At 44.3% G+C, this 22,479-nt stretch overlaps 1 protein-coding gene across 1 annotated transcript in view; it reads left to right on the top strand.

Annotated features, from left to right (window-relative positions):
* The first annotated feature begins 759 nt into the window (after positions 1–759).
* Positions 760–22,479, top strand: part of DMRT1 (doublesex and mab-3 related transcription factor 1) — a 61,819-nt gene continuing 40,099 nt past the window's right edge. Inside the window, exons 1-2 of the mRNA XM_074932180.1 lie at positions 760–1,044; positions 3,711–3,894. Of these exons, the coding sequence (XP_074788281.1) occupies positions 760–1,044; positions 3,711–3,894 (469 nt within the window). The remainder of the gene's footprint in view (positions 1,045–3,710; positions 3,895–22,479) is intronic.

Below are 22,479 nucleotides of genomic sequence, written 5' to 3'. Positions count from 1 at the left end.
GCCACCCACACCTGCTCTGGAGGTGCTGGCTACCGAGTTGTCGCCACGGCCTCGCTGACTGACAGTATTTGTTGGGATCACCGGCTCACACAGACAGTGATCAGAGTGCGTTTATAATGGGAACACGAGTGTGAGGTAACCTGTGAAGAGGAGATGTAGTCCAGCACTAAGCCAGGAGTCTCACCAAGGACAGCTGCTGAGCTGCGGCAACTCGGATGTTTTATTTGGGGTTCACACCCCTCCCTGGGCCAGGCTATGTTGGTGGCCTAACCAAACCCGGCCTGCCCAACCCAGGGGAACACAGGGCTTAAAAATGGCCTCCCGGGCTAACGCCACCGTCATGGACGCGGCCTAGTGGGCTGGGAGGGAAGGCAGGGCGGCGGCAGGGCGGCGGCAGGGCGGCGGCAGAGCCGCCTCTGACGGGGGCGAGAGGCGCGCTGCCGTGCGGGGCCTGCGGCTGAGCCCAGCCCCGGGGGCACCTCCGGCCCGACGCCCACCCGACGGCCGGCCGCCTGGCCGGGAGGGAGGAGAGGGCAGGAAGGGGTGGCCGCTCCCCCACCCGCGCCGTCTACTCCGCAGCGGGCAGAGCGCTTCGCGGCCCTCCAGATCGGCCGGGGCGGGGTGGGCGGGGGTCCCGTGGCGGGAGGGGCCACGCCGGGCTGCCACCGCCCGCCAAAACGCGCGGGGTGGCGGGACGGGACGGGACGGGCCAGAGCCGCGCCGACTCCTCGCCCGGTTGACCCCCCCCAGCCCGTCGCGATGCCCAGTGACTCCCCGTCTTTCGGCAGGCCCCCGGACGCCGCGGGGCCGGGGGATAAGGCGGGCGGCTTCGGGAAGGCGTCGGGCTTCATGGCGGCCGCCCCAGCGGACGTGGTCGCCGCCACGGCGGGGAAGAAGCCGTCGCGTCTGCCCAAGTGTGCCCGCTGCCGCAACCACGGCTACTGCTCGCCGCTGAAGGGGCACAAGCGGTTCTGCATGTGGCGAGACTGCCAGTGCAAGAAGTGCTGCCTGATCGCCGAGCGGCAGCGGGTGATGGCAGCGCAGGTGAGCCCCGCGGGGCGGGTCTCCCCCCGCCGCCGCCTCGGCGGAGTCCGCCCGGGGCCGGGTGGGCTGCCAGCCCGGCGGGCTGCCGGCGGTGGGGCCGTTGCTGCGCGCCCGGACAGGTTTGGTGCCCGCAGGAGCTCGGCGTGGCGCGGTGCGCAGAGACAGTGCGGCCGCGGGGAGCCTCGCCTCGAGCCGCAGCCACACCGCCGTCGTCCTAAATTAATGAGGCTTTCCGCTATCTTCGGTTATTTTTATTTTTTTTTTTTCTTTAATACGTGTAGGGGATGCCCGGCAGGCGTGTGGTGTGTCCGCCCCGGTGAGCGGGCAGCGGCGGCAGCCGGCGGCGGGCGGGTGGCCGCTGGGGCACCGCCGAGCGCGGCTGGACGCGTCCCCCCCGCCACCTGCGCCCAGCCGAACCGGGGCGGCAGCGTGGGTCTGTTTTAAGACCTTCAGAGAAGCAGGAATCCTAGCTAAGCTCAAATGGATGGTTTTCAACTTGTTTTTAACTAGTTAAGGAATAAGCCAGCCAACTGGTTAGCGAGAATATTTATAGCGAGAGGTGGCTTTACTTGAGTGCATTCCTAAAAAGATTTTTTAACGACATTGTTCCTGGTTCTGCATAGACCGCCTCTGTAAATAGCTGTGTAGCTGGGTAACCTTAAATCTAAACCGAGAACTCGCTAGTATTCGCTAAGAAGCCAAACTACATCTAGTTCTATGTAGGAAGAACTTTTGTCGTTAAGCAGTCCCGCTGGAGTCGCAACTCTTGGGCAGTGTAAATGACTGCTGTATCCTTACATAATGTAAATAACCTTGTGATCTTTATCTCGAAAACTTCACGGAGACCTGGGAGTGTAATGGCTGCTAGCGTACTTGAGCTCTGTGAGTGGGGTTGCACATTGTCGTTCGTGCAAGTAGTCCACTGCAGACAAATTAATTGGAAGACGTTAGATCTACTGGTGTGAGTAAAGCCAGTGGTGTCAGACCCACCGACCCACTGTGCCAAAAGCTTTGTGATCCTGCGTAAAGTAAGTGTCCCAGTGACAGATTTAAAAACCTTAGCAGACCTGGATTAAATCCTTACCCACTTTTTAATTTAATTATTCAGTGCAGGTATCCTAAATGTCCTCTGAACTCATTGGGAGCTTTTGTTCGTTTAAATAATTCCTCCTTGTCAGTGACATGGCAGTCCAGAAATTGTTACTATGCGCAGGTTACATGCACTTTCTCAGCGTAGTGTGACCCATGGAATAATAAACGTGCATCCCTTTGCAGTCTGACTGCCTTGGGGGAGGGAGCATGCAGTGGGCTGTTCCCCATGAAAGTGTCCCCTTCTGCACAGGTTGATCTGCTACCTAGCAGCTTCTGTCAGGTGCTGAATGCCCCCTGCTAGCAGGTCCTGGCGGTGGACTTCCTGGGGGTTTTCTCTTCCCTGCCTAGTACTGGAAAGTGGCTTTGAAAACCTCCCTAACTAAACCTTATCTGTGTAGGAGTTATACATTCCCCCTTTTAATATATTTCTGCAGTAAGCCCCTTGGTGCTGGCAGAATGTTACAGGTCAAGGTTATTGGTTTGTGAAGTCAATGTCACACCCCCTGTTTGGGATGTCTGTTGCAAGAGCTATTATTAATTTCTCCAGTGGTATTAGGCATCTGTATTAGAAAAATGTCGCTGCTGAACATAGAAATGAAGGGAAGTATTGTCCAAGTTACTTAGGAGAACTTCCAGTAAGAAAAAAACTGTGATCCCAGTCTGTAATCTGGCTGAGACGGATTTCCAGGGTTCAGATACAGATGCAAACCTGGCAAATTGCAGGGCACATAGCTGTAAGGCCCGCAGTGTTGTGTATACTGCCTGAACATGTATCACAACTTGGCATGGGTGGACAGTTGTGCAGAATTGATCTGCCTGCCAGTTCAGATGAGGCAGAAGGGGTCCTCTGTATCTTCAATAAGCAATAACTATGGTTTGTTTGCACCAGTGTCCAGACTGCAAAGTGTGTGCAGGCTTGGCCAGTGCTGGCTAGGCTTTGGAACCTAGTCAGTTTTGGGAAAGAAATGGGGAGCTCTTGCTGCTCCAGGCCTGGCCAGCTACCTGCAGTGCATGTGACGCTGGCTGAGATACTCACAGGGTGGCTCCCCACATCTGCCATGCTTCTTCCATGATGGCTGTGTCTGTACAGAGTGCTGAAATTCCCTTGAAAGGCTCTGTTTCCAACAAAGAGCTAGCAAGGGAGCCCAGAAGGCTTGGACAGAGCAACAGGTGGCAGGTGTAAGGATGTGAGGTGTCCCTCAGTAGGAGCTGCTTTATATTGACGAAGAGGCACCCCAGAACCCCAGTATCTGTGTATCAGCAGAGAGGAGGGTAGTGTGCTTTGCCCAAGAGCAACTGTGTCAGGTGAGTGTAGTCAGCTTTAGTACATCTTCATGTGGCCTCGTTGGAGGAAGATGTATGTGACACTAGCATTTCACAGGTTTGTTCATATATGTTTGGACAATAAAAGGGGTTGGTTTTAAATAGCTTTATAACCTCATTTATATCCTCCACTACCTTTCTGGCTGGATTGTGACATCAACACTGTAGAGAGTACCAAGAGGAAGAAACAGCCTTTTGTAAATTGTGCTCAAGCCAGAGAGCATGTCCTATGTCTGTCTTCTTGTTCCCAGGTTGCACTGAGAAGGCAGCAAGCTCAGGAAGAGGAACTGGGAATTAGCTGCCCAGTGCCCTTGCCCAGTGCTCCTGAGACGTTTGTTAAGAAGAGTAGTGGCGGCAGTTCTTGTCTCCTGTTGGAAAGCAGCAGCCCTGCGCACTCGACAAGTACAGTCATGACGGCAGCTAGCACACCGTCAGGTAAAGTACTAGGAGAGTGATGCTCCTTGCTGGGAGTGAGGGCTGACATTGCTTATGCCTGCCTGCTGTTGCACCTCTTCCCATCTCTGCAGCAGTGGGCTTACGGAGACTCCCTCTCCAAGAACAGTGATGCATTGTTGGTATGGTTAGCAAAAGGGAAGAACCCAGGATCAGTCTTTCATATTTTAATTGATTATTTTTATTGAAAATCAAAATTAGTGTGGTACAGACTGGCACTGTAATTGAATTCAATAGGGTGTGTACCTGCAAGTAGAGATTTATGAGGAGCTTTTCTCCTTTCTCCCGGAATATGTGCTCCTGCCACAGTCCTGGAAACGGCATGTTGGCTGGCTGTGTGCCTTCTTCAAAACTGGAGTTTTCAGCGTTGTATGGGAGCCAAGTATGTTGGTAATGTCATTGATGCAGCAGCAGAGAACTGCCACCTTTATGTGTTTTGATGTGGTGGTACATCTGTTCTGTGTGGCCAGGTGTGATCAGCTATGAAAGACTGATGCAATCGTTCCACTATACTATATGTTACTGTATTGCATTTAACCCTTGTAAAACAAACAAACAAAACCCCCTAAACCAAAAAACAAATAGTATTTGTTGGCAGATTGAGTAAAACCATGTCGGCTTGTATCAGGATTAGTGTGGCCAGCAGGGACAGGGAAGTGATCTTGCCACTGTACTTGGTGCTGGTGAGGCCACAACTTGAATACTGTGTTCAGTTTTGGGCCCCTCACTCCAAAAAGGACATTGAATGACTCGAGCGTGTCCAGAGAAGGGCAACGGAGCTGGTGCAGGGTCTGGAGCACAGGTCGTACGAGGAGCGGCTGAGGGAACTGGGGGTGTTTAGTCTGGAGAAGAGGAGGCTGAGGGGAGACCTCATCGCCCTCTACAGCTACCCGAAAGGAGGGTGCAGAGAGCTGGGGATGAGCCTAGTAGAAAGCGATAGGACAAGAGGGAATGGCCTCAAGTTGTGCCAGGAAAAGTTCAGACTAGATATTAGGAAGCATTTCTTTACAGAGTGGGTTGTTGGGCGCTGGAATGGGCTGCCCAGGGAGGTGGTGGAGTCCCCATCCCTGGAGGTGTTCAAGAGGAGGGTCGATTTAGAGCTTAAGGATATGCTGTAGGTGGGAACTGTGCTAGCGAACAGTTGGACTAGATGATCTCCAGGATCCTTTCCAACCTAGATGATTCTGTGGTTCTGTGAAGTAAAGATTCTGGGCAAAATGCTTTTTCCTATTCAGAGCTTGTGCCAAACAGATACAGCAATTGAATATGTTTACAAATTAAACTGATGTAAGTGACTTCTGTTATATATATAAAAAAAAGAAAACAAGCATAGAGAAAAGGAAAAGAAAATTTCATTCCTTTTTAATCATCTGTGCTGTTGTCATTAATACAGGTGAATATACTCAGTTAAACAGATGCTTCTGAACTGGACAGTGCTTTGCATTAACTAATAAAAGGACAGTGCATGTATGTGTGTCTGTCAAACTACATCACTCGTTTTGCAGGCCATTTAAAGCCTTGTCAGATGGATTTGTTGCATCCATTCCAGGCAGGCAGTTTCAGACCAATGTGGAGGAATTTGTTTGGGAAGCTTTTAGAAGAACAGGTTGATAAAACAATAAATAGCTTTTTATTAGGTTTTTTGTTTTCATTATTGCAGTCATGTTAGTGTCACCTTTGAATTGACGCAATTTCTCCTTTCACATTTGGATTACTGCATGCTTTGTCTATAGACACGGAAAAATGGCTGAAGATTAAAGTAGTATATTCAATAATGTATAGAGATTGTGTGTAACTCAGGTGAACAAGAAAACCCTTGCATGTACAGAAAACCTGAAGAACAAAATTGTCATACTGTCAACAAAATTCGCATAATCTTTGTTTTTAATGTTTTAAAATGTCAGTGGAGGTATTTAATTTATTAATCCCACTTCAGTGATTTCTTATTAATTGAATTAAGTTATGGTCTTTTAATGAAAAACATTCATTAAACAAGCTTAAGGCAATTCACATGCTTGAATAAAGTCTTGAAAATACAAAAATGCCTAATTTTAAAGTAATTTGAATTGTTTGAAAGTTAAAGCATTTGTAAATGGTTTGCAGTCGTCTTTCTTAGTGGTTTTTTCTTTGTGAGCAATTCAAATACACTATTTCTTGAGCAATTTACTAAATAACTGTGTGTGAGTGACAACATTTAGAATACACAGCTTCATCTCCAGAGGGACGATGTGATTCCAGCCAAAAGTCAAGGCAGGGTCAGATTTGTTCACAAGAAATGGAAGAATCTGGGAATGAATAGGAAATTGGATTAATAATTTTGGTTTTAGGCACCTAAGTGGCAACAGAAATTAATATTTAACTTAAAAATGAGTGCACTGCACAAAGTTCCATCACAGATAATTTTGGTAAATTGAGCTGTTGTAAGCACATAAGTACTCCTGAGTATGGATTTAATGACACCAGTGACTGCATGCTGGCTCTGAGGCTGCAGAAGGTGCTCTGCGTTCAGCCAGACCTGTAGGGTGACTTTGTCAGATGTCTGGAGTACAGGCTTCATCCTGAAAAGTCTGATTTTTCAGTGAGCAATATTGCTTAAATTTTCTGATGCTTTCTGTTTTTTTTAGCATATATAGATCTTTTGTTAGGTAAAAAACTGCCAGGTGTGATGTGACATGAAGTTCTTATGTGTCAGGTTGTTTCAGGACTACGTACATGAAGGAATCTTGCATTGCTGTTTTAGCATCTCACTGGTACCCTCAGCTGCAAAGTAAAATGAGAGACCCTGTCAGAGCAAGTGTCACAATGTCTCAGTTTGGTAGGTTGAGATGCTGATTTTGCAAGGATTTACAGTAATTATTAAGGCAGGCAGAGAGAGTGAAACCTTCCGTGGCAGGAGAAGTCAGCAACAATCTGCAAGCCCCAGGGGAACCGATGGGTCCTGGGTGTGCAGGATGCCCTGTACAACATGCATTAGACTGGACAAGAGGTGGTTTTGACAGTGGTAATTCTGTTCCTCCTATAAGTTTTTGGCTTCACAAGAGCAGTTTTTCTTTTGGACTCCCATCAAGCAAAATGTTGTTTGCTATCAGAGGAGTAATGTGTGAAGGAGTCACACAAATCAGACATAGCACCAGAGAGAGAGTCTTTCCTTACTGTATCCTTTTTATCGGCAGATCAGAAATATTGTGACACCTGGAGAGACTAGAGACAATTTTTCAGATCCCTTCACGACATGCTGTTTTTGGAAAGGGGAAAAATGAAATATCATGGTCATAGTGTAGGGGTTTGTGCATTTACCATCTCAAGCTTGGAAACCATATTTACTTTGGATGGAGCATCTTCCCCACTCTGGATGGAGCATACCTTCCCCGCTCAAAAGCAAACAGAATTTTCAGGGTAGTTGGAAGGGAGCAGACTGTGGTTGCAGGGCATTAGCAGAACCTCTTGAAAACAGACTTTTTAGTTTCTGTGCATTTTCCCTTAAAAAGCTGCAGGTTGCTGAGAGCAAAGACCATTTAATTGTACAGAGCAGCAAAAAGTCGTGATTCTAGTGCATCTAAAATAATTGTCCTATCTTCCATTGGGTGAGTACATCTTGTTAGGTTAACTAGTGTGCAAAACTCAGGAAAAGATCGTAGTGAGGCATTTAAGATACGCCCTTCAGACATAACTCAGTTTTTAAAACCTGGATTCTTCCCCATTTCATGTTAGTTTGGTACCTCTACCATTTTAGAAATCACCAGGGGAGCAGGAGAAACGTGATAATGAAACATGTTCAAGTGAGAACTGCTCACAGTGAAGGAGACGGTGCATTTCACCTCTCCTCCATTTGATCTGGTCCTAGTGACAGACTAAGGGTCATACTTGGCATTTGGAGATTGGGATGGGATGCCTGCACCTGATGACTGGAAAGTCCTGGAAATCACCCCTTCTTTCTGCTACTCTGTGCTCACGTTGGCCCAATTTAGAAATGTCCAATACAGACAGGATTACTGTATGATGCTAAATGCCAGCTCCTGCTCCTGCACTCTGTGGTGGTTAGTTTCCCGTTGGCTTTGCAATTACAATAATGGTTTAGGTGCTTTTGTAATATCATCAGTGCACAAACATACCATTGTTAACAACTATGAGTAATGAGCTTGCACTTGTTATTTCCCTTTGCTACATTTATTATGTGTGATGGAAACAAAATAGTGTTCTTTTTACATTTCTTTAAGTAGGCGCTGCCTTCACTTTGAAACTCTTTGTGGAACAGATGAATTTTTATCTGCTCACAAATACAAACTAGTGGGGTCAGCAGTAATACTATGCCTAATGAATGATGGTGCTAAGATCCGTTTGAACTTGCAGTGCCTTAGATGCCTAAATGAAAACCCTACATTGCCTTCTTTACTCTTCCTTTGATTTTTTGGTATCATCTTTTGCATTGACCTTTTCAATGACACTGTATTGTGATTTCAAAAATTGATGTCGTGACTTTGCAGATGTTGAGCTGCATAAATAAAGAAAAAAGTTATAATTGGAAGATACCATGACCTGGTTTTAAAAAAACATGAGAAATTTTCCTTTGAAAGAAAGTCACAGAATCACAGAATCATCTAGGTTGGAAAAGACCTTGAAGATCATCCAGTCCAACCATTAACCTAACACTGACAGTTCCCAACTACACCAGATCCCTCAGCGCTATGTGAACCCGACTCTGAAACACCTCCAGGGATGGGGACTCCACCACCTCCCTGGGCAGCCCGTTCCAACGCCCAACAACCCCTTCTGGAAATAAATGCTTCCTAATGCAATGTTTCCTAAAGAAATACTTCCTAAGTCCTTTTAAGTCTTTACAGTATAATGTCATATGCTGTCAGAATTTTGGTTTTGTCAAAAAAGTCTCGATTTAGTCAACTGATGGGCAACATGAGGAAGTTTCCACAGACATTTCACCATGACCATGCTTAAGCACTAGAACAGGTGAGGTTGTGGAGACTCCATCCTTGGGGAGACTCAAAACTCAGATGGATGGTACCTGAGCAGCATGATCTAACTGTGAAGCTGGCCCTGCTTTGAGCAGAGTTTGGGCCAGCTGGCCTCCAGCAGGCCTTTCCAAACAAAACTATTCTGGAATCTATGAAATGCCTCCTTTTTTGTATTGACATTAAGTCAACGTATTGAAATTTGAAATTCAGCCAGCCTCAATACTGATCAGCATTTGCAAGCCTGGGAAAGAAATCCTGACTCTATTGACCTGAAAACACTCGATGACTAAATCTATGGTAGATTTCAACAGAAAATTAGCATCATAGGGTTTGACAGGTGGTGGAGAGGATTGCTAAGTCAGGTGGCAGCAACCTCAGGAGTGCTGAGCAGTAAGGAGAAGGAGGCATTAGCTGCTTTGCCTGCCTGTGCCAGGGCTAACACAATGGCTGTATGTCCTGAGAGGTCATGGTCTGCCGTGGTTACCGGTCCATCATCCAGCTTTATCTTTGCTCTGTCTTTGTCTCCTCATTACTTTTTAACACTGAGTTTCTTCTGCTGTGCTTATTACTACCTCACAAGTTTTAGGTGCTGTCTGCCTCCAGGTCCTGCCAACTCTCCTTTGATACTGAGAGACAATCAGCCCCATCCACTGCTTCCTGGTGCTTTTCCCCAGCTTATCCCACAGCCAACAAATCTCTGTTCAAAAGAAAAGGCCGTAGTTGAATATGATGTGTCTTTAGTGGATTGTAACAGCTGGCAAAAAAAAGAAGTATTGTATACTTCACCTGAATAACTAATACCTTTCCATCCAACTAATACCTTTCCATCCATATTCATCTATTTTTCTCCAGTTAGTTGGAGTTAAGATGACAGGAAAAGAATCACGTTTGCATATGTCTCTTAGTAAGAGTCTGTGAACTATCTTACCTCTCGTGTTATTTCCACAGCATGAGTTAGACTTTGCGGAAGCAGTTGCTGGAGATGGTCTTCTGCCTGTTTTCTCAGTTGCTAAATCTATTTCAGTCTGGACTAAGCAAATGTTGAGGGGCTGTTTCACTTTGAACAATCTTTCCTTGGTTTAGGATAAAACTTTGCTCTAATAGACTTTTTAAATTTCTGACTGATACAACTGTGATGAACGAAGCTTTTCACAGTGTGGTGGCAATGGTGGTGTAATTTTCAGTTCCTGCTGAAATGACATGTGTTTTGCTTGGAGTTGTTTAAAAAGGCATAGCTTGTGAAGCAAGAGGGGTGTTTCTGCCTCCACTGCTTTGGTTTTGTCATACTTGGGAACACTGCAAAGGAATTTTGAGCATCTCATTATAAAATGACATAGATAAATCTGAAAATATAGAGGGAAGGGTGACAAAAATGATGTATGGCTTGTAGAAAAGGAGACTAAGGGTGGATATAACAGTCTATAAATATTTGAGAGGTAATAATATAGAGGAGGGGGAGGGATTATTTACAGTGCTTGAGACAGCATAACAAGGAGCAACGGCTTGAAACTAAAAAAGACAAAATTAAATTAGACAGTAGACACTTTTTCTCCTAACTAGAAGTGCAATTAGCAATGGAGTGACCTGCATAAGGACAAGGGGGTAAGTGAAGCATAATCAGGAGAGGTGTTTAAGAGTGTGTTAGATTACAATCTCAAGTGATTAATATGGGGGTAAACTCTGATCAATGTGCAGGTTAAACTAGATGGCGGAAATCTCCTGCAGCTTTGTCATCTCCTTTATAATTCATGGCCTCTGACCATTGTTTGACTGTGTTAAATAAATCATAATGTTACAGGGTTCTGCATCCCTGATTAGATGTTTCCAGTTAATTCTCCAGTTCTGGAGCTTGCAGCCTGCAAAGCTTGCACTTTCCCTGCTCCTCCTTTCAAGCAATATTCATTTGTCGTCTTTGCAGCTTCATGGGGGGGGGGGGGGAAGAGCGCCTGTGTTTTATCAGGGCTAATGTCTGAAGTGCTGTACATGGTTTTTCAGTGAGGCACAGACTCTGTCAAAAGTGTATTTTTTCTGTCGTGTTGGTGAAACAGGTAGAATTTGTGGCAATTTTCAGAGTTGTCTCTAAATGAAGAAGCTTTATTTTTCCTTTCAGGCTTTCAGTTCTCTTGGAAGCTTCAGTGGAAGTGTAAAAATAAATCATAGCATAAAAAGATTTGGAAGACCTCAGAGAAGATTGCTTTGCTTCTTCTGATGAAGTGGTACTGCAGGGCTTGTCCAGGGCTGTCTTCACCAGAGGCAGGGGCTGGGGAGAGCTTTCTGCAGTGTGTCGGGGAGGCAGGGGTACTGAGGGACCAGCCATGTCCTACCCAGACGCGCTTACTTCGGAAAAGAAAGGCTGCTCAGCCCCAGGGCTTTTGTGACAGGCTTTGGGCTGGAGGGGTGGAAGTGAAGACCCACAGACAGTTCAGCAGGTATTTCCACCCTTTCACATTTCAGAAGAGCTTTTTTCCCTTAAAGAATTGGAAGTAGTTTAGGGATTTTTTTTGCATTTTCCAGAATCTTTTCTGTCTGACTTCTCACGACAGGTGAGGTTTCCAGCCGTAGAGCTACTGGTTGGAGCAAGGTCCCTGCTGGGCTGTGTTTGCTGTGTGCTGAACGGACTTTACCACGTACAATGTCCTAGCACACAGGTGCTGGAGCTTCTTGTCCCACCAAAGAATAGCGGGGCTGGTGGGCAGCCCCTCTTGTGCTTTGTGCCTGGGAAGCCTTTTGTCCATCAGGCTGGCATTTGCATATGTGCATTCACGTTTGGAGTTATCTGTGCCAACTTGTGCTTTCCATTAGTCATTATGAACACTGAGATAAGGAATGGAGCAGGAGCAGAAGATGTACTAAGAGTTTTCTATCCGTGGACACACATCTATCTGCAGCTAACCTCTTGTTCCTTTCTGTGTCCTTGAAAGAGTTACTATGACTTATCTAAATGTGTGGGGTGTTCTTTTTGTTTTCATAAAAGATGTCAGTGCAGAGTGAAGGAGTACTGCATGCTTCCTTAACTGAGCACTGGCATGATTTCTTGCTTTTTCTTTTTTTCATGTGCTTTCTTATACCTTGAAGACTGCTTTCATTTGCTTTATTTATCAACTAACTTCTTAATTCAGCCTGTTGGCCCTTATTCCATTTTCAGTAGATTTGTCACTTAATGATGTGAGGACTAAAATGTTGTTTTGAAGGTTTCTTTTGTAGGAGTGCTTTTTCATATGCTACTTCTAACTTTTTTTTTTTTCTTTCTTTTTCTGAACTTTGTTTAACTTTCTTCTGAGTATACCTGTCAGCCTTAGTCAGCGTGCACTTCTGTTTTCTTGAAGAGTTGTGGAAGGTCAATTCCAGGGAAGCACTGAGCTTCTCTTTCTTTGCAATGAGACTGGATGTATAATTATTTTATGGCCTTTTTTGTTTTTTAAAATTCCTGTCTCTAGTCTTAATTTGTACTATTTCTGCTTTCAGCACAGGCCACTATTTGCTGACTTGGATGCCTATAGTCATGGGCACAAATGAATGTCAGCTGATGTAAGCCACTGTAGTTCCAGTCACTGTGCATTTCTGTCTACTAGCTCTGTGTGAACAGAATTCATTAGTGATCAATTTGAATTTGCATGGAAGCAGATTTTATGCGTGCAAATGTTGTTGGATCCATTCAACACTCGCAATCATGTAAAAAGTGATGCACCTGCACATGATTTTTGCTTACTTGCTCAAGCCCAGTGGATGTCTACAATGGTTCTTTACCACTCCTGTTATTAGTTTTTCCATCACATATTAGGTAGACAGGGTGAAAAAGCCCTCCTGTTATTTCTACTTGGTCTTTTTTAGAAACCTTTTGGGTTTCTGTCATCATATAGCTTATAACCAAGGATGGACTCCAGCTAATTCCAACCATCATCCTACTCCCTTTATTATTTTTAGTGTGAGCTGTAATGATTTTATCCCAGTCATATTTCCTCCAAGGTCTTCTATCTCAGACACTTGTAAAGCCTTCCCTCCCTTCTAGTGTTCTCTTTGATCTCTTGTTAATGACTTAAATCCCTTTACGTTTAATCCATACCGAGTTTCTTTCTCCACCTCTCAGTTTGTTTCTTTGTGCCTGCCAGGTGTCTGGGCTGTTTTCCATCACTGTCTAGAAATCTGGTTTTCTTCCCTAATTTCCTTTTCTCTTTTAATTTGTTCCTCTTTTTTTTAAAAAAAAAAGTTGTGTTGATTTTAAATTTTACTTCTGTTAACACACTTCTGTAACATGTTGAATGTCTGAATGCAATGAGTTCAATGTTTGTAAATTTCTTTCTCAAATCAGGTATCTCAAGATAACTAATAACATATATATATATATATGTACACATAGTAGTCATACTCCCTGCTGTTATACTGAAGGTTGAAAACAGCAGTTGTTTCTCATGTTCCTAATTTTCTGAAGCACTAATTTTATTGGGTTTGCATGCTACTGATTTTAGATGTGTAAATAATCCTGCTGTCTCAGTTCAGCGTGGACAAACATAATGCTGGAACATTAAAATAGTGCCTAGCATCTTCATTGAAAGCCATGTTCAAAGATATTGAACGCTTTTTCTTTACTAAAACCATTCTTTTTTGCCAATAAAGATTTGAATATGATCACTATAGCTGTATTATCAAGACCAAAAGTGCAAGTAAAGAAAGAACAATCATTGCCCCCTAGCTCACGTAAAAAGATCAGTTACTCTGCTCTAGTCAGTGGCAGATGTTGAAAGTGGAATTTGCTGCTGTAGACTTCTTATTGAGGGCCTGAAGCTTGCATTAAGTGTAGAAATAAAAATTATTTTCTGTAGGTTTTATTTCTTCAGCTGTATTAGGAGAATTTTAAGTTCCATGTTAAATGTTTGCAGCAGATCATTTTTATTAAGTGTATGCTAAATGTGAACAAATGTGCCCTCTCCAGTTCTACTGAAATCAGTGGTGGTATTTCAGCTCCTCTTAGCTGGAGCTGGACTGGGGCTGTGTGTATGACTGGGAAACTTACGCCAAGCAGTCTTCTGGCTGGGATTTCTCCCTCCTTGTTTTTTTCTCCTAAATCACATTTTCATTTGCAAAAAACCTGTTTATGTTAAGTTTAAAATTAACTAAAAATCCTAACTTTGGGAGGTTTTTTAGGTGTATTTAGGAATGCACACACACAGAGTTAACAGGCATTTGACCCATTATGGGATAATGATTTTACATGTGGAAGAGAGGAGGAAATGCTCAATATTTTTTTCTGATCTTTGCTTTGAAGAAAGGCAGATAATGTTGCTGTACTTGGAGATGGTTACATTCTGCTTTCATTTCCAGCAGTAACTGAAATCAGCAGGATTGGATTACTTGCATGCAGTATTTTTTTAAAAAAACCCACAACAGAAAACTTGGTCGATGATCTCTCTGTTCTATTAATGCTGATTTCCAGTAAGTCTTGTAACACTGCAAAATTCCTAAGGCCTGGAAGAAAGCTGATGTCGTGCCAGTGCTTAAGAAGGTGGCGGCTGGTGTCATACCAGTATTTAAGAAGGCTGGTGTCATGCCAGTGTTTAAGAAAAGCAAGTGTGGTAGGATGAGTGGCTACAAATCCATTGGCCTGACATCAGTTTTTGTGAAAGCAGCAGAACAGTCCACAGCAACTGAAATGTGTGGGAGGGGGAGAAATGCAACTGTTAAAGGATGCTCACACAATGTGAATTAACAGAAGTTTATGCATAAAGAATTCTGTCAAGTTAGTAATCTTCTATCGTTACAAAATTTCTTGACAAAGTGGCATACTGATGTAGTCAAATTCTGCAAAGCATTTGATTTTTTTATCTGCTGACATCTTGATTAGGGAACTGAATTGACAGAAAATCAGTATTGTATGTGTTACATGGTTTTAAGAAGGATGATCCTTTCAGACTGAAAATGCAGGTTTGAGTGGGAAGGCTAATGTGGTAGTGTTTCTGGAGAAGTCTCAGAGGGACTGCTCCTGCCTGTAGTCTGTGTGGTCTTCCCATTGGTATCTTGGAAGAAAGCCTGCAGTCACCACAGGGCATCTTGGTAGGGGATGGAAAGGTTCATGGACTGGCACACAGTAAAGAAGACGGAAGTGGACTACAGGAGGGCTTGACTAGATGGTTGGTCACGTGCAAGCAAGAGCCACTTTAACCCATGCCAGAAGTGAAAAACAGTCTCTCCCTGACAAACATTGTTACTGCAGAGGAGCTAGTGGCCATGAGGGTACTATGCTGAATGTTAGTGGTTCCTGGTGGAAAAGGATGACCAAAGACTAGTACAGCCCCTTCACACAGACCTGTGATTATGGGAAGGAGACTTGGTGTCTTCTGTGCCTAAAATTGGTGAGGTACCTGTGAGACTGGTGGGACTCCTTCCCTGGTGACATTGTACATACAGAAAAGTGGACTCTCGACAGATATTGGAAGGGAGGTTGTTATTAAATAAGAATACCACAGCAGGCTAATGAATGTCACTGAACCAAAAAAATGATGGAACACTGGGAGAGGGGGCAAGGGAGGTATCATGTTTGTTTGTCCCCTTCGTAGTGTTCCCTAGGTTTCTATTTATAGCTGGTGGTGTGAATAGAGCCATGGTCCAAACTAGAACACCTGGGCTTGAACTTGGAAGAGCTCAGGCAGGAGACACAGAAATGACTAAAAAGACCAGAAAACATGTTCTGAGGTGAGAGATAGCAGTTTATATTGTCCTTTAGTGACTCTCCTCATCTAAAATATAATTAATCCCCATATGGTTGTTCTGAATCACCTGTGCCTTTGCCAAACTAGACCAGCTCAATGTGAGGTTTTCAATGTCATTTTGTGGGATAGGTTTTAACATTGTGAACAGAAGCATCACGTGGCTGTAGAATGCCACAAAAAGCTTGTGTGTTGGATCTCAAGCCATGGAGCTCAAGCAAGACAATAAGGGACAGCCTTAATTCTGGGATCTCCCAGATTTTCTTGAAATGTGCTGTCATTGTTGCTTAATTCTTGTGTTAGAGTGCCTCTTTCTGGCAAATGTTGTTGGTGAGATGTGCTGTCCCACTTAGGACTGGTTTAGCCCTTTATAGATGGAACTGGAAAAGCTTATTCCACTTTGCTCAGATGATGACTCCAGCGTTATTTCTAGAGGGAAGAAAAAAGTAATTATTTCTTTAGGGTGAAAATTAATATTGTTTTCGGCAGTAACCCATGAGAAACAGGAGAGCAAAGCCACTGATGTCTTGGCAGATAAAACTGTCTTCTGCCCTGAGGATGCATACCCTTTACCTGCTGACACTGCTGCAATTATGCCTGCTCCTCACTGATAACACTGACTGTACTCATAATCCAGCTGCTTCATCCGGTGAGGGGTGTTGCGGAACACCCTGACTCTGCCCTAGTTGTCAGAGAGCCACTGCAGGAAAGGTGCAGTGACTGGTCTTTTTGCCTTGGTATGGTGGGAAGATGTGAAAAGTGTGGTAGGAGTTGTCAGGTGATAAGTGCCTGGGCAAGGCATAGCAGTGATAAGGAGATGGCGTGGATTGGTCCCTGTGCTCTTCAGCTCCAGAGGAAAGGCCAGGAGCTTGCAAGAGGCTCAGAGTTGTTGGACTGTGCATTTTTTTTTCTTTTTTTTTTTAAATGGGTATTTCTGCTTTGAGAAGAAAGGCTTATCTACTGAGCAGTTGTGTTCCCCAGGTATGGTTGGAGAGATACCTATGGACTGTGGTGGCAATAAGCTGGTTTGGCTATGATTTATACTCTTTAGCCCGAAGACACAGCTGCTCTTTAGCCCACACATCTGATACGGCTGATAACAGATTTTTTGACCTCTTCCTCTAACAGATGCTAGTTGGAGCTCAGCTGGGCATGCAGGGCTGTTTGGGCAGGTGATCCCGAACAAGGAGGAAAAAGAACCACTGGATTTGGCATTTCAGCTCGAGATGGGGTCGTAGCATTGTTAGCAATTGCAGGAGGGGCGAAAAAACATGCTTTTCTCAAAAGTTTTCTGGTCAAAACAATTGTGAAGACTGCAGAGGTGGTTTTCCATAGGTAAATGAGAGTGGGGCAGCCCCTAACATCTCAGAAACCAGGCTCCATCCAGGACAGGGGTAGAAGCACAAGCTCCCCTCCTACTCTGCAGACTCTGCTCTTCACCTGTAATTGTTGGCTCAACTCAAAGGCAGGGTGACTCTCTCTTCCTTGTACCACTGTTAAGGTCTCCACCTCCCTGCTGCCTGAGAGCTGGCACAGAGCGATGGGCCAGAGGTCTGCAGATTGTGCAGAAGTGTGGAGAAGGATTTTGTCTTCACAGCAGTGGCTCATGTAGTCATCTCTTAGGGCCTGAATTCAGGGATGCATTCAGGAGTCCAGAGTTCCTGTTTTTTCACTCTGCTTTCAGGGAGAAGGTTTTCACTGGCAGATCTGAAAGGCCTGATTCTTCATACCATGTGCTACAGCAGTTTATACTGTGCACTTTTAGTCCAAAGTGAGTACCTGATCCTTGATGTTTCCTTTCATTTGTCATGATGACAGAAAAGTATCTCAGATTTTCTTGTGTTTGGGAAGTTAATTTAATTACACAGTTTAAAAGCATAATTTGCTAAATGATAATCTTTTTAATACCTCTTTTTCAGATAGGGATGTGGGTTTAGAGTTTTATACATATAAGCACCTGAAAGAAGAGGTTTTAAGATAAAGCACCCTCGGGAGTATACTGATAAAAAGGGGGAAAAAAAATCAGGATGCAGGGAGTCAGCTCTTTTACCTTCTTGAGAGCCTTGCTTCTCTGTAGTGTCTGATTCCAGTGTCCTTACGAAGAAGAGGGACATAGTGCATGGACTCTTAGTGCGGTGAGGCTGTTGGTTGAAGTAAATGGTACTGGGGTGCAGGTCAGTGTTTGATCCTTCACTGTGAGCTTTGAGAGCAGTGGAGATGAAAACCTGTTCCTTCTCACACTCACATCAGTATCCATAAAGGACTATCCCTGTGAATCTCATATTGGACCAAGTTTGTCTGTTACGAACTTGTACTGCATTGACAGAAGCCGTAAATGGTTGGGGGCTGGGGAGTAGGTGCCTTTAAAGCTCCCTCTCTGCTTACTGAAGGAGCAGCAAATGAGATTCTATATGAAAGAGTAAGGCTCAGCAGTGTTACACAGGTATGAAAAGAAGATGAAATGATGGAATCAGACCCTGCAGAGGGAGAGGAGAAAAAGAAAATGTGACAGTGGAGAGGAGAGCAGCTGGGACCTTCTCTAGAGCCTGATGTTCACATTTAGTCATGTGTTGCTGTTGTGTTGCTCAAATTCCCATTGAGAGACTCCAGCCTCTTCCTGTTCCTTTCCTTCTCTTACTAAAGAGGCTTTCTTTCTTCTCATTTTAGCTAAAGCAGAAAGTGTGAATAGGAAGGTGTTAGTTTATAGTATGTTGTACGGTATCACCATGCAAAGTGCAAATAATAAATCACACACTACATGCTTAGACAATTTACTGCTGGCTTTTGTATGTGCTGTGACAAGTGCTTTAAAGGTCAAAAAAGCTTCCTTAACAAATTTGATAAGACAATGCAGTGAGCTGTAACAGCATAAAGTCCTGGGGGCCATAGACCAGAATAGAAGAAATAATTATGCATGGTAATGGGTAATTACAGATAATGGCCTTTTTTGGGGGTGGCAGAAAATACACAGTCCCACAGCCTTGCCTGGAATGAACATTGTCTAGTACATTAACTTTATAGCAAGCTAAAAGTTCAGCACTGAAACCAAAGATAATCCGCAACTTTAAATGGGAGGGGAACAGAAAGACTCCTCTCAAAAGGCAGAACAAGTGTGTGCATTTTGTTCCTTGGCAGGCAGAGTGTCTCAGCAGAAAGTAAGTAATGGTGCCAGCGTTCTTTGACATCTGAAATAGCTCTGTCATGATTGTCTGGTGGGAGAAACATATTGTTCCAGTGTTTCTGATTATGATGTTAGGGAGTGATTGCACACCAGCCGCATTCAAGGCTGCTATCCGACCTCAGAGCCAACATGAATTGAACTAACGTGTTGTGAGACTTAATATTGTCAAACCAGTTAATAGGAGTCTACTGATACTTTATATACTGAGCAAGGTGAAGTTGTCAGGTGTGGATCCAAGACTATTTTGAGGTCTGAAGGTGTTTCCTGACTGAATAATTAAGTTTTTGGCATTTTAATGGCGTAGCTGTCTCCTGCCACAGAGACTGGCTTTCAGGAAGATACTAACACTGCAGTAATGAAAGCTGAATTGAAAACTACAGGAAAAGTAAACTACCAGAAGCTGAACTCTGCTCAGTGGGCAATGGCTATGCCTTCCTGCTCATTGAGTAAATGTGTCACTTGAGTAGTCACAGTTCTGCATTTTCAACAGCATGTGTGTGTAGAGTCTCTGTAGACATAAAAGAAATAAAAACTGCTAACCATAGGTGTATGTAAGAACTCCATAAGTGTGGGCAGAGGAATTCTCTTAGTTGCCACACTGCATATACAGAATCCCTTTTCTGAAATACACAATCAGATGAAGATTAATCAGCTGTTGTGAGAAGATTGAACCGTGCCACTGCATGCTCTCAGACAGTGACTGAGATGTGCTATCAACAACGTGACTGTATGTGCTATCCTGATTTTTAAAACAGTTCCTGGTGTGCATCCATCCCAAGCTGACTAGTATTCTTGCCCAGATTCCCAACTGTCATCCAGTAACCATTCCCAGTAGGCAATTTGGTGTTGTCATTCTGTTTTAGATGCTGAGAAGGTCCAGTAGTATGGACTCTGTGACATTTGACCTCAGCATCAGAGGCTTGCTCAGGCATGTTTAAATTAGTATTATCAGTGTGTAATAAGATGTATAACTGGCCCTTAACAGTACCAGTAGGAACAGAAAATACTCCATGCTTATGTACAGAGTGAGTGACTGTTACAGACTGAAGTTCAATATTTGCATTTCTCGGTGTATATTCTTAAAAATATGTTTGCATCTGTGAGATAGAGATGATGATAGAAATTCCTGTAAATTCCCTGACATTTCTTCTCTCTCCTCCCAAAAAGTAAGAAGGGAAAAAACGATCTATATACTGGCTTCTGCGTTGATTTTGCCATGCACATCCGCAATTTGTGTAAATTGCCATAGCTTCATTGAACTAAATGTCCTGAGACTGGTTTACATTAACTGAGGATTGGACCACTCTTTTTCACCATGGTCTGCAAAGCAAAGGCAGGACTCCCTCACAGGTTACTGAATGTATAAGACCCATGTGTGTTACTGACCCCAAGAACTCACCTTCCTTAAAAGAAATCTGAGCCGTCCTGGAATGAATTACTGGTTAACTACTATTAATATGCCATAGAGCTGGAGAGTCGTCTACAACACTGCAAGATCAATAACAGTATTTATCGTACATCATATTGATCTTCTATGAAAGAGTGGGCCATATTTCACACCGTGTACATGGTGCAAAAAAGTAGCATCGGTTTTCTACAGGAATTAGTAAAGACATAGAAAAGAGCTTAGAGATCCAAGGGCACAACTGCATGAGGTGGTACTGTTGTCTCACTGCAAGAGTGTTGCTCACATATGGAGAGCCTCTGATGGCCCTACATTGTAGATTTCGTGTTTCAAAAACTGACAAAGAATTTTAACCCCTCTTTTTTGGTTGGAATTTCTGTTCCTTCTTGTGCAGGTTCAGTCCTGTATTTTTAATCATGTCATGTTTGCAACTTGCAAAATGTTAAAAATTGTGGCTAGTGACAGGGCAAAGACCCAGGAGTCCTTCCTAGTTTTTCCATGTAAAGGGTGAAGACAACCAAGGCGTGAGCCCAGCTCCTGCAGCAGCCCCCTTGTTTTAAAGGGCACGTGGAGGGGCAAAGGAGCAGTTGCCTTGTTGAGAGCTTAATTCCTCTTGAAAATTGCTCCCCTTAGAGCAATGAACCTTAGGGCTGCCACTTCTGTGCAGGTGTTGTAATGCAGTAAGCTCTGAGGCAGGGGAGGACCCTCTCCTTGTCAGCAGAGCTATTCAGCTGTGTTGAATTACTTGTGGGAAAAAAAAGCCCACATAACCCACCAGGCTGAAAGCTGCTTTCTTAACCTTGGTATTCTCTCCTTGCTGGTGGAAAACAGCCACGACTGACAGCATCTGTTGAGGTGGACACCTTGCTCGTTGAGCAGCTGGAGGCAAGGCTGTGGGAAGGTTCAGCCTGTAGGTGGGAGTCAGGAATTACAACGTACAAACCAAAGATCAGGCAGAGGATCCCCAGTTAGTTGATGTTTAGTTACAGCCATTGCTCCCAATAGATCTGCCCTATTCTGCAAACAGGGGTTGTGCCTGAGGATGCTGCAGCCCAGAAGCAGTGTGCTTGCCTGCCAGCTGGCTAGCAAACTTCAGCTGGAGGGAACCTGCATGGATAGGGCAAAAACTCCCTGGGAATATGATAAACATGAAATCTCTGGGAGATATCCCAAGTGCCCTGTTTTATCCCTAGGGTGGTTTAGCATGGTTCTTCGGCCTTTAATTCTGCTTCTCTTGGCCCTTAGCACATTGTTGAAGGTACCCCATGCAGGTACTGGCTGGTCTGACCTACTTTTCTTCCTGAGCTTTCACTGCCCAGGAAAAAAGTCAAGACTTTCAGGGCTTTCTTCATTATAATAAAACTCTTTCCCCCAAATGTATTTATAGTTGTGTGTGTTCCATATGTGTTGTATATGTATGATGTATGCATTAGTAGTAGGAGATGACATGATTCAGCTAGGCTGGATGGGGTAAGAGCATAGAACTGGACTGCAGACCTGCCCTTGACCATGCCACAGTCACTGAAGACCTGCAAGAGCTCAGCTCTTCAGAGGCATCCTTCCTTCAGGCTGACTGGCTCAAGTAACCTATGTGGTGCTTTGACCTGGTCTAACATGACATCTACCTACAGTCTGGATGGCATGAAGCTATGTCTTGTATGACATGTCCCCCTTCTCCCAAGTGAAGCACTGAATCTCCTCCAGATGCTATAGAAAAGAGCAGAGACTTGTCCCAAAGCATGACATCAAAGAAAATCTCATCTCCTAATTTGGGGAAAAGTGTGAATGGAAACGTGGCAGTTTTCTCCCGTTTTTTGTCAGATGTTGCCAGTCCTTCCATTTTCAGAAGCATGATGTAGCTTGGGTTTTAGGGAAAATTAACTCTTCTGGCCATCTTTCCAGCACCATCACAGAAGTCCTAGTTCTTTATGAAATTGGGTATGTCTGTCCCTTCACCTGAACTTCCCCCTATCCCATGACTCCTGATTTTATGGTTAATCTGCTGGCGCACATTCCTGTGGTGTGGCTGCAGCTCAGAAGTTTTGTGCCAGGGATGTTATGAGGACCATGGATTCCATAATTCTGTGTTTATTAAAAAAAAAATGCCCCAGGCTGCCTGGGGATTTATGTGTATGGGTGTATGGATGGCTGAATGAGCAGGTGACCAGCTCTACAGACTTAATACTGAGTCTTGAGAGGGCGGCTGATAGTACTATAGAGGCTATTGGAGAGTGGAGCAATGGCAGAAGGAAAGTAGAGGACTGTTCTGGTGGATTTGTAACAGCTCTGAGCACTGAACAGCTGATGGCT

This window comes from Athene noctua, chromosome Z (assembly GCF_965140245.1).
Source record: "Athene noctua chromosome Z, bAthNoc1.hap1.1, whole genome shotgun sequence".
Lineage (NCBI taxonomy): Eukaryota > Metazoa > Chordata > Aves > Strigiformes > Strigidae > Athene > Athene noctua.
Note: the sequence above shows the minus strand (reverse complement) of the source record. Positions and strands in the feature narration are given on the sequence as shown.